The sequence below is a fragment of the Misgurnus anguillicaudatus genome, chromosome 2 (assembly GCF_027580225.2).
Source record: "Misgurnus anguillicaudatus chromosome 2, ASM2758022v2, whole genome shotgun sequence".
In the NCBI taxonomy this organism is placed as follows: Eukaryota; Metazoa; Chordata; class Actinopteri; order Cypriniformes; family Cobitidae; genus Misgurnus; species Misgurnus anguillicaudatus.
The window spans coordinates 25,362,589-25,375,285 of NC_073338.2; the positions used below are offsets into that span (position 1 = coordinate 25,362,589).

Below are 12,697 nucleotides of genomic sequence, written 5' to 3' on the forward strand. Positions count from 1 at the left end.
AGACACATTCCTTCAAACCTTTATTTTAACGTGTATTTGTTTATAATAAATATGCATACTGTTTCTGTCAAAAAAAACCTTTTATCGTGCCAATGGGTCACTGATAAGTTAAGCAGTTTACACCCCCATTCTCTAAAACAGATAAAACTTTCTCCAAATCCCCAACTATTTTCAGCAGATGTGTGTCTATAACACATTAACATTTTTGTAATAGTGTTTATATTTAGTCACTATAAATGTGTTGAAGGAAATGTATACAGCTTTTGTAAAGTGACCACGAGGTCTAAACACATTTATTTATTTATTATAAATTGATCAGTTGTACGTGCAGCATGGTGCAATCTTGAAAAGAACATTACTCAGTAGATGTTGTATGTCATATGCTGATGTGAATTTATTTTAGAACTTGGTTGTGAACAATTGTGACACTCCCTTAGTTAATATTTCAGACATTAACAAATAAACAGTAGCTGTTGTAAATGGACAATATTAACAAAGCTCTTTGTTTCAAAATTTTAGATATGAGGAAATACTGATATAGTGTACTGTATAGTCATAGTTGACCCCTCTGCTCAGCATCTGTATGCAGACCCCTGATCCAGGTTTAAAGTGCACACTTCATTAAAAGCATTGAGGAAAACACTTGATATTTCAACACCCACAACCATCAGAATTCCCACGTTTAAGGTCAATCTAAAGGTCTGATTCAAGACCAGCTCTGTTATAAAAAAAACAAAACATATTTTCATATCTAAAAAAATAACTATACAAATTATTCAACAAATCCATCCTATCAGCATATTCACATAGTCAGAAAAAATGGTTAAAATTTGTCCCTAGATGTCATGGAGACGGTACCCTTTCAAAAAGTACACCCTTGCAACTAAAGAGTTCACATTAGTACCTTCACATATTGGTAATGTATACATTACTTTTTTAAAGGGTACTATCACAGTGACAGTGTGGGACCATTTATTTCTGACAGTGTACTGTACATACATTCAGCTGGTTTATATCACACAAATCTTTTCAGTTGTTTATTTGTGCATGTGCTCCATGTGGTCCTGCAGTAGGGTTTGTTGTAAAACATAACTATCATATAAGATTGTGTATTGTAGCAGTAAATACTGTAATGTAGGCCCTAACGCTTTATGTTATACAAGCTATGTTTTTTATGAGAATGCTCGGTTGGCTCCTTTGGTTCACTTCTTTTTTCATTAGTGTTATTGTGTGGTGGATGATGATGATGATGATGATGCGTATGATGGTGATGATGAAGACTAGATGTTGGTGGTTCAACAGCAGGCTCTGTAAGTTCAGGTTTGTTGTTGTCTGCTGACATGGTTGAATTAGCACTCAGCTAAAACAGAATACAGAGTAATGAACATTTATAAATATTTGGTTAATATGACAGAAAATCATAGATTGTTTTATACAGTAATCCCGAATAGCATGTGGATGCTGAGGCCACCTTAAAGTGTATGAATTACATATAATTAAATGCAAAATATTAAAAAGTGGCATCAGAAAAAAATAATTCATTGGTTTCTTATCATATAAATCATGCATCTTTTCTACCAAGTTTAACATGCCCAATATTTTTATAAAACATTTCTATATGAACAGTACAGCTGTTTAGGAAAAAGAACAATTTTCTTATTCAAATAAGTGCTGTACAAACACTCAAGTTTTGTGGTCCCTAAAAATTTCTGCATCTAATGCACTCAGTGAACAGTTGCATATGTCTTTGTGGTATGTGGCTCTGATGGCAGCTTCTACGTAAGGGTAGTGAAGAAAGCTGTATGGCAGTACAATATGGAAGGTCAAAAATCCACATCTATGGAGAAGAGAAATACAAAGCAACCCCCATAAATAGTAGACTTCATTCTTCTGTATAACTATTAAAATACAAATTTAAATGAGTCATGTTACCCCAACTAGTCAAACTGGTCATATAGTGTGTACAGAGGTAATATGTGTGTTTTGTTCATACCTATCATACACCAAAAAATCATCTTTGTCTCCCTCTAAGATCTCCCAGACATCTTTTTGCAGTGGGGTCTGCTGATATACAGGGATACCCTTGGCTGCCCTTCTCTTAAGTTCCCAGTACATGGCTCTGGACATTGCATCCTGCTCATTGACAATCAGAAATGCAATGTCAGTCAGATTGCCACGGGCCAACTTGTCACGCAGTTCTCCAACCCTTAAAAAAAAGGAAAACAAGTATGTTGAGCAGTAATGGGAAAGTTACTTATAAAAGTCATGCATTACAATATAAAGTTAGTCCCAAAAAAGGTACTAGTTGCGTTACTTAGTTACTTTTCATGGAAAGTAATGCTTACATTACTTTTTAGTTACTTTTGCATTACTTTTTCTTGGCAAAGGCTTGACCTCTTTCAGGCATTGGAGGTGTTGTTTATGACTGAAAAGTTCTGCATTCAGAAATTGCATATTTCATCACAAAAATGTCGAGCTCTGGGCTGCCATCTCAGGTTCTGACTCAAACTGTTCCCACACAGGTGTGTACGCATAGAGTGCATAATGTGACTACGTTTAGTTTAATTCAGTATTTTTTTATCAAATTAATTAAACTAAAAAAGTAACTTGCATGACTTTTTTGAAAAAGTAACTCAAATATTAATGTGTAAATTTAAAAAGTAATGCGTTACTTTACTCGTTACTTCAGAAAAGTAATATTCTTACGTAATGCACGTAACTTGTAATGTATTACCCCCAACACTGATGTTGAGTTGATCAACTTCAAATTTTGTAACTGTAAAAATTTTGCACAGAAAATGAAATATTTGGCCACTTCTACAACAAGCATACACTGTTAGAAGAATTTGTAATTTGAATGGAAAATAAAATGTAAATATGCAATGCGTTAATTAGTTAACTCTAAAATAAACACAACTGTAGATTTAACAATACAATTTTACAGCAAAATAATGTAAAATGTAAGTTGTTTTTTTAAAGTAATAGGTGTGAATGACCATTTTTTATAGTGAAAACCTAATAATATTCAACATGATTATGTGCTTTTACTGTAACTACTTTCTAAATTATGTTTTTGTAAGTTAAAAATAAGTCACCTAACAATTAAAGCGAAAACAGTAAAAGGACAATTCCCACAACTTTGCCATTAAAAATACAGTTAAAAATCGTGAAATATACAAAACTTTGCTGCAATAAAAAAGAAAATATTATAAGCATATTTTATTACAGCTTTTAACTGCAAAGTTGTTGACGTGTTTCTTGTTTTTTTTTATGGAGGGTTTCTGCCAACCACAGCTGCCAGGTTTTTTTACCTCAAAAACTAAGATTGTTTTTTACAAAAATACCGTAAATACAGACAGATCTTGCTCTGACCTGGCGGCCTGCGTGAGACAGAAGTGTCAGGTTGCTTTAAGAAGAGCCACAACGACTACATTTCCCAGAAGCTGTTTCATCGGAGCTTGATCGCTGATCTCCCAATGAGGGGCAGGTTTACAGATCCTGGAGCTAGTGCTTTCTTTCTCCACAAACAGCGGTGAAGCATCCAGCAGACATAAAAAAGCAGACAACCACAGAGGCCAGAGAGCCTGCATTGTGCCTGCTTAACTTCAACCACTTCAAAAACTAAAAAAATACATAAAAAAAAGCTCTTTATTGTGAAACCTACAAATGTATATGTTCCAGAATCAATTATTTTGATGTCAGCTGGTTAATTAATTTGCATTTTAATATACAATAAATAATAAATAATTGAAGATAAGAGCAGGCTTCACTCAATGTGTCTATAAATTAAACTTTAAGAGTGCTGGCCTAAATAATTTAAATACATGAGATAAGAAGGAGGCCGCACTATGCATAAATATTCTTTTATTTGTGGCCTCCTTCCTATCTCATATACAATAAATAATAAATGAAAGAGAAAAATAAATAAAACGCACACACACCTTAACTGATGTTCCTTGGCTTCCACTGGGTAAAATAAAGAAATAAGGGGAAGTTGTTTGGTCCACACGTTTTAAGGTCTCATTCTGGACAACCCCCCTCCCCCTCAACAAACAAAACAAACCAGTAAGAGATTGTGCTTGGACATACTACAAAGTCGTCAGAGATTTCTTTCAAGTATGAGTGATTCAAGATAAGTATGACACACTACAGAAAAATTAAGTAGGATCTTCAGTAAAGGACAACATTATGCATTTAATTTTTTGGGATGAAAAACACATGAATCAGATAATAGCAATAGTTTTGGCCATATGAAGTTTTATATGGTACACACACAGTTTTAACCATGTGATCACAATATTTATAATGGAGATCTTGTTCTGTATTCTCTAAAAAATATTTCACCAGAAGATAAACAGCTCATAAACAAAGGTTGGTTCATCCTAAATATTATATTTTAGTTGACGTTTGGGGAAAGATTTAAGTGAAGGCAAAACTATAGCTGGTTTATGAGTAACAAACTTTTATTTGGTTTGTTTTTCTCTCTGGCAGTTTGTCAGCCAAGTGCTACTGTTTGCTTGAGCTAAACATTTGTTGATCGCATCATGTGGAAATCAATTATGTCTTCATAACTTGCTTTTTCTGTTCAGATTAAAGGGATAGTTCACCCAAAAATTTTAATTCTGTCAGCATTTTCTGACTCGCATGTTGTTGCAAACCTTAAATTTATTTTTTGTATAACAAGAAGGATGATATTTTGAAGAATGTTTGTAACCAAAACGATCATGAGCCCCATTCAATTTCATAGTAGGAAAAAATACTACTATGAAAGTGAATGGGGCTCTTGAAAGGTTTGGTTACAAACATTCCTCAAAATATCATCCTTCAGAAATGTATACAGTTTTAATGCAACAATTGAGTGAGTAAATGATAACATAATTTTTATTTTTAGGAAAACTATCCCTTTAAGATGTTCAAATAAATATAAATTTTATTATTTTCAGTTCCCATCAGAGGCGGACACTACTTGAGTAGTTTAAGTAAATTTTCCAAGCATCTGTGCTTTATCAGAGTGTTTGTCTTGGGAAAAAATTACTTTACTAAGTATGTTTACTATAGAATCATACTGTGTATTCTTTTATATTGCATATTAAAATTGATTTAATACCTAATTACATGAAATTGTTTTCTTAAGTAAATGTAGTGGAGTAAAACTTATGATAACATCCTTTGGAATGTATGTTTTCCAAAGAAAAACACTGATAAAATACGAATACTTAAAAATGTACTTTTATGTACAAAGTAAAAATTAAGAAGTGTCCGTCTCTGCTTACCATATTAAAAAAATTGCCAACTATATTTTTGAAGTTCATAAAAAGCCTACTTATACCCATTTCTTAACAACCCATGTTCATAAGGCCTGGGGTCTTAGACATCCACATTAAAAACTACACTAATAAGATGCATAGCATCTTTTATGTGCTCTTTAAAAAAAAATCTGGATCACAAAAGTTCATAAAATGTCTTAATTTACATGTAACAAACAAAAAATGGTCTTGCACAATCACATGGACAGAGCAATTGATTTTTGTTTGAAAACAACAGTGGTTCACTGGTGAAATGATCAGGCCAAAGTACAGAAACTGATCCATGGAGCAACAACCTTTAGTACAGTAAAAAAAAAAAATTAAACCACACAAGGGATTATTGACAATGCTTCCAAAGTATTTTTATTCCTCTTTTAATTCATAGAAACTATATTTTAATTTTAACTGCTCCTCCAAAAACCTAATTAATACATTTTTTGTACAAACTTAGTAAAGAAGATTACGATTTAGATCTTTAGAGGGAGCACCACCTTAACCATTTTTAAGAAACCGCTGTGAAAGCAAGAGGAACCATAAAAAAAAACATTTCTCTGGAAATAATAATCTAAAAACTGAAAAAAAAAAAATTCAGACAGTTGTGAAAATTCTAGTTTCAGGAAAAGATGTAGCCAGAAGTTCTGGTTTCCTAAAAGTGTTTAACTATTCAGAACTATACCCTCAATGACAGCTGCTTTTGTCATGTGGGTCTATAAATAAGATGTGAAACTGTTAAACTCTTACACAAAATACCAGATACAGAATTACCCATATACAGATATAGAATTAGTGACTTCAAAGTAGTCATGCCTTTATATGTCATGCCACTTTTACCATTTGCCAACAAGAAACTCCAATATAGGCATAGCCATGTTTCTTTAATATCTCTTATCCCGTTGCAAGTCTTATATTTGGAATGATAACTTTGTTTCCACACCAAGTATTGATGGAAGGATTTTGACGGCAGCTAAAATGCATCGCAAATCTTTATATATATATATATATATATATATATATATATATATATATATATATATATAAAGAATTAGTTAGCAAGACCGAAATACTCCTTTCTTGAAAACATTAAACTCAGAAAATAGTGAACCAACTTCAAACTTTGCAGAATTAATATAAACGGTTTTAAAATGTAACAACCCAAAATAAATTACCCGGTTTACAGTAATGTCCTCTGTGATTTTGACTATACAGCATGGCCTTTGGCGTATTCAACAGTCAGTTCAAGCATTAGTGCAAATTCTTACACAGAAAGTGTCTCATGTCATAATTCCAATGAGTCCTTCATCACTCGTTGTGTTGCCTTCTGGACTGTCACAAGCGGTTATGATGCCTAGACCAAGCTCTGCTAGTTCATCCTGCATGCTTGTGGTCACCATCATTTTAGGCTCTAGGCGATTACACAGCGTCCTGTATGAAGGCAGGGGGTAGCCCAGTTCCCTTAGGTATTCATAACCTTTAACTCCAACTGCGCAGCGAATTTTTCGGGCTGTCAGTAAAGTATCATGTGACCACACCGCCCTTCGAGAACGCTTGGCTAATGTTAGGGCGCGTATTTGATCCTCATACAGAAACACCTGCAGTCCTTTCTCAATTTTGCTCAGCTTGTAAAGACGCTTCTTCATCTCCTCTGCCTGTATGAAAAAAATAAAATAAAACACACTGGACCAATTCTATGTATCTATTAATGGATCTATTAAAATCACCTCTCTCTGTAGTCGGACTGTGTGTTGCTGTTGCTGTTCCAGTTTGGTTTTGTAATGCTGACAGAGAGAGCAGGGTCTCTCCTCCTCTGACCTCTGAGCTCCATCCTCCTCTGAATCCACAAGGGGCTGTCGGCGGGCATAACCATGGTCTCCCATGTTCAAGTCCTTTTCCACTAAATAAATAAAATGATATATTCAGGTGCATAGAAAGTGACTAAAATAAACAGTTCACGCAAAATGTAAATTTGGTCATTATTTATTCACTGTCAATTTGTATGAAATCCTTCATTTGGTGTTGATATGGAAAATCAGGAGTGTGAGTAAATAATAAAATCATTTAAATTCATTTGATTGTTCTTTTAAAGTCATATCGTTGACATTACATGTAAGCAACAAGTGATAAATTTACAACGTATTATAATTTCACTAAAAAGAAACCTCCCAAACACAAATATATGGCTGCAGAATATTGAAGATAAATGCAATATGCGATAATTAGCTAAATAATGTGCTATATATTATGTGATATTATAATGCTGTACAAATAATTTGTATATTTAAAAACGAAATGTGTAAAAATAATTTAAATTATATTACAATATGTTTAAAAACTAAAAATTATATAGCCAGCATATGTTTTACATATTTTTGGAAAAAGAAAGCACCACTCTCTTTGTCTCACTAGTCTCTTTAATATCTGGGTCAATGACGTGACGTTAATTATTTTGTGTCCGTATGAATAAATTGTTTTAAGTCTAAATTTTCTGGTTTTATTTCATTTTTAAAAGAATATTTGAGGGATAATTGCAAAAATATCAATGTGGTGTAACCAGTCTGTGTCAATTGGTGTAACTTAGTATTTTTTCAAACTAAAATATAAATATATTCATAACAAATGTGAAATAAAATATAATCACCTAGTTTAGTGTAATGTGATTTTTTAAAATACATTTTTTACATCATTTGTCAAAGATTATTTAGAAAACAGAGCTGTTTTCAGCATATGTCAGGACAAATATTACAAAAACGCATTAAAATTTACATATAGAAATAACTAATAAAATGATATTTTAAAATGATTTTTTTAATGATGATTACACTTACATTAAGGTGGATAAAATATTTAATATTTCTCATTCTTTGGCACAATTGGCGGTTACACCATTTGACATTTTCAGGTCCATTCAGTCTTAACCTTTATAAAAATGGTGCAAATTTATTTTGTATTGCATAAAATTAACATTAAAACATGTGCTAAAACTATGACTATACATAACCTTTTAAAGTATTTTAGAAGTAATGTAAATATTGCATATCACAGCAACGCGCGCACCGCGATATTGCAATTTTCGATATATCGTCCGTCCTACATACAAATACCAAACTCGTGAATGTGTTCATTTAAATGCTCTTTACCTGGCTCGTTTTTAACAGGTAACACCATTTGAGGGGTAACGGGAGAGGGAGGGTCGGGCACATTGAAAAGCGTTGGTATAGCATTGGGTTTGAGTTTCCTTCCCCCTGCTGGTGATCTAGCGATCTCTTCAAACTGGCTTTCTTCAAAGTGATCCTGCAAACCATTGAATACATACTACTGTTAGATCAAGAGGAGACCAGGAAGACTTAACTTTTTTTTCGGAGCCTGGTTTAATAGTGTTTAGGATAGTTGTGTGTGATTTCTACTTGCCTGGCACAGTCTCGAGCAGGGGGTCGGTACAAAATCACGCCGACAGTTTACAAGCCACTTTCTCATGCGTATCGGGTCTTTCGGAAAACGAAAGAGCTGCTTTCCTATAGATGTCGAGTTTGAGCAGTTTGGAGCGGAGCATCCACCCATTTTTATTCACAGTAGCCAAATATGTAACTTATCATCTGGGCAAAACAACACTGACACGTAGAGGTCTGCTAGCAGAGGATTTAGCAGGTGTACTAATAAAAACTTTCCACTTCAGAAAAAGAGATTGTAGTTGTTTCAACGGACGTAAACAATGGGTCTACATGCGATCTATTTAATGCACCGAGTGTAGCGATACGACAAATAAAGACAAATATGTTTAACTAGTAAGTGAAATGCTGAGTTAGTTTGAGCCAAAATGGCGCCGGTAAGTTCGATGGGCGAATTTGATGACGTGAAACCTGTGCGCTGACTTTTCATATGCCTGTATAAAATTCGTAATTTTTTACACTTTTTAAAATATATATATTTTAAAAATTTCTGCATTTAGAGCAAACTTATGTTGCTCGCGATAGTACGTTCGTGAATTTGACGCGAATAGTAGTATTTTATTCAGTATAATATATTTAAAAAAAAACTCGGCGAAAATGGGGTCCACCTTTGACCGTGACGTAAACGTTAGCCGGAAAGAAAATAGATACACATGGTACATGAAAGGATAATTTCGCAAACGTGATTTATAAAGAACTTGAATATTAGTAAACTGAGAGAATATATCAACGCAAACAGTTATGTAATGAAACCGCAAACAATGTGCTTATACAATATAGTGTTGGATCGTTGATAAATTCTACAGCAAACGTTTATTTATGCAAACAGAACATAATTGACAAAACCAGTGGGTTTAAAAATGACGTCTTCAATGATAATCCCAGTAGTGGATGTGCAGGGTAACAATTTCACGGAGTTGTGGGCAGCAATGGTGTTGGCCATTAAAACATCATCATTCATTGCGATTGATACGGTAATTTCTGTCACAGCTAAAAAAAGTTCTGTCACAGCTTTGTTAAGTACTGTGTAATACACCAAAAACATTTTTCATGTATGCATGCTGGTCTCTTTCAGGAGCTAAGTGGTCTTGGATCAAGGAAAGCTCTTCTGGCAGAGTAAGAAATGATTGTGACTTAGATTTTTTTACAATGTTATCTGACACCCTTCTCATCTGTGTTTTCATCTTCCCTTTAAAGATCCATTGAAGACAGATACAAAGCCATATGCCATGCAGCTCGCACCCGATCTGTACTTTCTTTGGGGATTGCATGTTATAAAGAACTTGACAAGAAAGTAATTGTGCATTTAGCATGTACCTTACCTCTCAACAGACTTGTCATTACATTTATTCATTTATATGTTCTGTTTCTAGGCAGACAGCACATACCTGGTCCAGGTGTACAATCTAACCTTGCTTTGCACAGAGGAGTACATCATTGAACCTCAGTCAGTGCAGTTTCTTGTGCAACATGGATTTGACTTCAACAAACAATATGCTCAAGGCATTCCCTATCATAAGGGTAATGACAAAGGAGTATATTTGAACCTATGAATGTAATACAATTATAATCATATACATTAATTTTTTTATCTTTCCATGCTTGTTTCTTCTTCAGGGAGGTGATGCCTATGGGGTAAACATGCGATCATTCTTTGTAGAGCTTCTTAGGGCAAACAAGCCTTTGGTGGTCCACAATGGGTTAATAGACATGGTCTTCTTGTACCAGTGCTTCTATGCCCATTTACCTGACCGACTGGGCACCTTCACAGCAGATCTCTCCCAAATGTTTCCCTCTGGCATCTACGACACAAAGTATGCAACGGAGTATGAGCTGCGGTTTACAGCTTCATACCTGGAATACGCCTATAAGAAATGGTAAGTCTCTATATGCATGTGTTATACAGAAGTGAAGTTATAGGAGATGTGTACATGGGTTATTCTCACGAAATCCAGATTTAGAAGGTGTCCAGCATCAGAATTTTTAAAAAGCCCTTGAAGCCCAATTTTTTTTGCACATGTAAGATTAAGGTCTGATCTTACTATAATCATTATTTTTAAAGGATTTAAAAAATATTTTCTATAGAATTATTTAAATTTTTTAGATCATTATTAAAAATTATCATTACCGTAACATGATATTACATTAAATATATGCATTTACAAAGTCATGTTTCGGTAATGAGAACTAAAAAATTTCACAATTCAACTGCTTACCTGGTAGCCACCTTGAGTGTCACAGTCAATTATGTCCCTTCCAACATTTTTTTAAATGTTAGTTCCTTGAGGGCTTAAACAATGATTGAAAATTGTTGCGGAGGATGAGAAAATTGGTCTTTTTTGGACACATTTATATTCCTTATTATTGTCTCTACATTTACCAAAAATCACCAACTACCACGTTCTTTACTGTAAATGTTTGTAGTATAACATGCACTGAAGCTTTTTTTTGATTTTTTAATTATAAATATTTCCATATCAAAGAACCCAAATCCAGTAATGGACACGTTGCGGTAATGAAAAAATTCTCCTTAAATGTTGCGGTAATGAAAAATTTCCCCTTAAATGTGGAAAAAACAACAAAATTGGTTTGTATGATGTCATTTGAAGTCATGTGCAAAATAGTACGTGAAGAGATGTTTGTATGCTTCTTATTTTGATAGCATTTACTTTTTTTATCAAAATGTTTAATGACACCTCATAGGTCTAATTTCGCAAGAATCACCCATATCTGTTCAGTACCTGAACTGTGAAGTATCCTTGTCTTCCATAGTAAGCTGGAAAATTCCAAAGCCATTGAAGGTGGTAAGAGTGGGACTCACGTGTTCCTGGAGTTTTGTAAATATACAGGGAACATGCAGAGCTACATAGACTACAGGCCTTGTGTGGACAACCAGAGTCACGATGGTGCCCTCAGCCTCTGTGTTCAGTTCTCTGTAAGTTCCTTATGTTGTTTTTATATTAAAAATGCAACAAACCCAATTTTTGGCACTATGCAAAACATTTGTGTTTTTCTGTTCTGATTGTAGTCATATGGATGGTGTCCCAATGGCTCTCAGTGCCCCATGTCACATGACACAGACCTTATAATCCAGAACGATGAAAAGACCAAACAAGACAAGAGAAAGAAGAGAAAGCGCAAGGATAAAAAGAAGGATTCTCAAGGGCAACCAGACATACAACCTGATACATGCGAATCCCCAGAGGGCAAGAGGACGCACATGGAAAACATGGAATTAGACGTGGATGTTAACCTACAAGACCAGGCAATGCCTAAATGTGAACCAGAACATCAGGAAATGCCCAAATGTGAGCCAGAACATCAAAAGACAACAGTTAGTGATAAGACAGAAGATACTGTGCATGGGTTTGAGCCTACGAAAACAGCCAGCAAAAATGGGACTGATAAATCTCAACCAGAAGCATCTTCTGTGGCTTCCGAAACAACAAAGGAGAAGAAGGTTGAAGGAGGAACACACAGAGCAGGGTTCGATGCTTTCATGACGGGCTATATTTTTGCTTTTGCCAGAACTCTTACGGCAAAGACAGAAGAAAACACCTCCGCAGCCCTCGTCCCTGAATGTCTCAATAAGCTGTTCCTCAGTGGCAAATCCATTCCTTTACATATAGCCAAAAGCACCTTCTCAAAATCTTCAAAGGCTCACGTGCACAAGATGGAGTCTATCTGGGGAAAAAGCTCTGCTGTCAAAACCGAACAAAGTGCATAGAAATTTTATTTTCTAGACTTCTTTCTTTGTGCACTTTTTTGACTAATAAAATTTATGTTTTTACATTTAAGTTTTGTTTGAATGATTTTCTTTAAATGCATTTCTTAGGAAATAAGCCTGAGTTAAAGCAACACCAAAGAGTTTTTTTTTTACTTTAAAATAACGTTTCCAAAAAGGTTTCAGTCGTTCATCCACTCGAAACAGGGTGAACGGCACTTTCA

At 34.4% G+C, this 12,697-nt stretch overlaps 3 protein-coding genes across 3 annotated transcripts; 1 reads left to right on the forward strand and 2 right to left on the reverse strand.

Moving 5' to 3' along the window:
* Positions 1–367: 367 nt before the first annotated feature.
* On the reverse strand, positions 368–4,053 carry selenop2 (selenoprotein P2). The gene is made up of 5 exons (XM_073875368.1): positions 3,942–4,053; positions 3,373–3,621; positions 1,994–2,206; positions 1,721–1,837; positions 368–1,352 (listed from the first exon to the last, which is right to left on the reverse strand). The coding sequence occupies exons 2-5, from the start codon at positions 3,588–3,590 to the stop codon at positions 1,142–1,144; spliced, it is 759 nt and encodes a 252-aa protein (XP_073731469.1). The 5' UTR covers positions 3,591–3,621; positions 3,942–4,053; the 3' UTR covers positions 368–1,141.
* A 2,284-nt stretch (positions 4,054–6,337) lies between these two features.
* Positions 6,338–9,117, reverse strand: LOC129442194 (uncharacterized). The gene is made up of 4 exons (XM_055202102.2): positions 8,712–9,117; positions 8,441–8,594; positions 7,025–7,197; positions 6,338–6,952 (listed from the first exon to the last, which is right to left on the reverse strand). Exons 1-4 carry the CDS (start codon positions 8,859–8,861, stop codon positions 6,578–6,580), a joined length of 852 nt encoding a protein of 283 aa, XP_055058077.1. The 5' UTR covers positions 8,862–9,117; the 3' UTR covers positions 6,338–6,577.
* Positions 9,118–9,221: 104 nt separating this feature from the next.
* toe1 (target of EGR1, exonuclease) lies at positions 9,222–12,546 on the forward strand. Its single transcript, XM_055202097.2, has 7 exons — positions 9,222–9,723; positions 9,825–9,865; positions 9,947–10,043; positions 10,123–10,281; positions 10,367–10,626; positions 11,522–11,684; positions 11,778–12,546. The coding sequence occupies exons 1-7, from the start codon at positions 9,610–9,612 to the stop codon at positions 12,474–12,476; spliced, it is 1,533 nt and encodes a 510-aa protein (XP_055058072.2). The 5' UTR covers positions 9,222–9,609; the 3' UTR covers positions 12,477–12,546.
* Positions 12,547–12,697: the final 151 nt, after the last annotated feature.

Coding starts and splice junctions, on each gene's coding strand:
- LOC129442194 (XM_055202102.2), bottom strand. CDS start 8,861: ATGGGTGGATGCTCCGCTCCAAACTGCTCAAACTCGACATCTATAGGA. Junction 7,198..8,440: donor ACCTGTTAAAAACGAGCCAG/GTAAAGAGCATT, acceptor TTATTTATTTAG/TGGAAAAGGACTTGAACATG. Junction 6,953..7,024: donor CAGTCCGACTACAGAGAGAG/GTGATTTTAATA, acceptor TTTTTCATACAG/GCAGAGGAGATGAAGAAGCG.
- toe1 (XM_055202097.2), top strand. CDS start 9,610: ATGACGTCTTCAATGATAATCCCAGTAGTGGATGTGCAGGGTAACAAT. Junction 9,724..9,824: donor CATTCATTGCGATTGATACG/GTAATTTCTGTC, acceptor GGTCTCTTTCAG/GAGCTAAGTGGTCTTGGATC. Junction 10,627..11,521: donor GAATACGCCTATAAGAAATG/GTAAGTCTCTAT, acceptor TGTCTTCCATAG/TAAGCTGGAAAATTCCAAAG.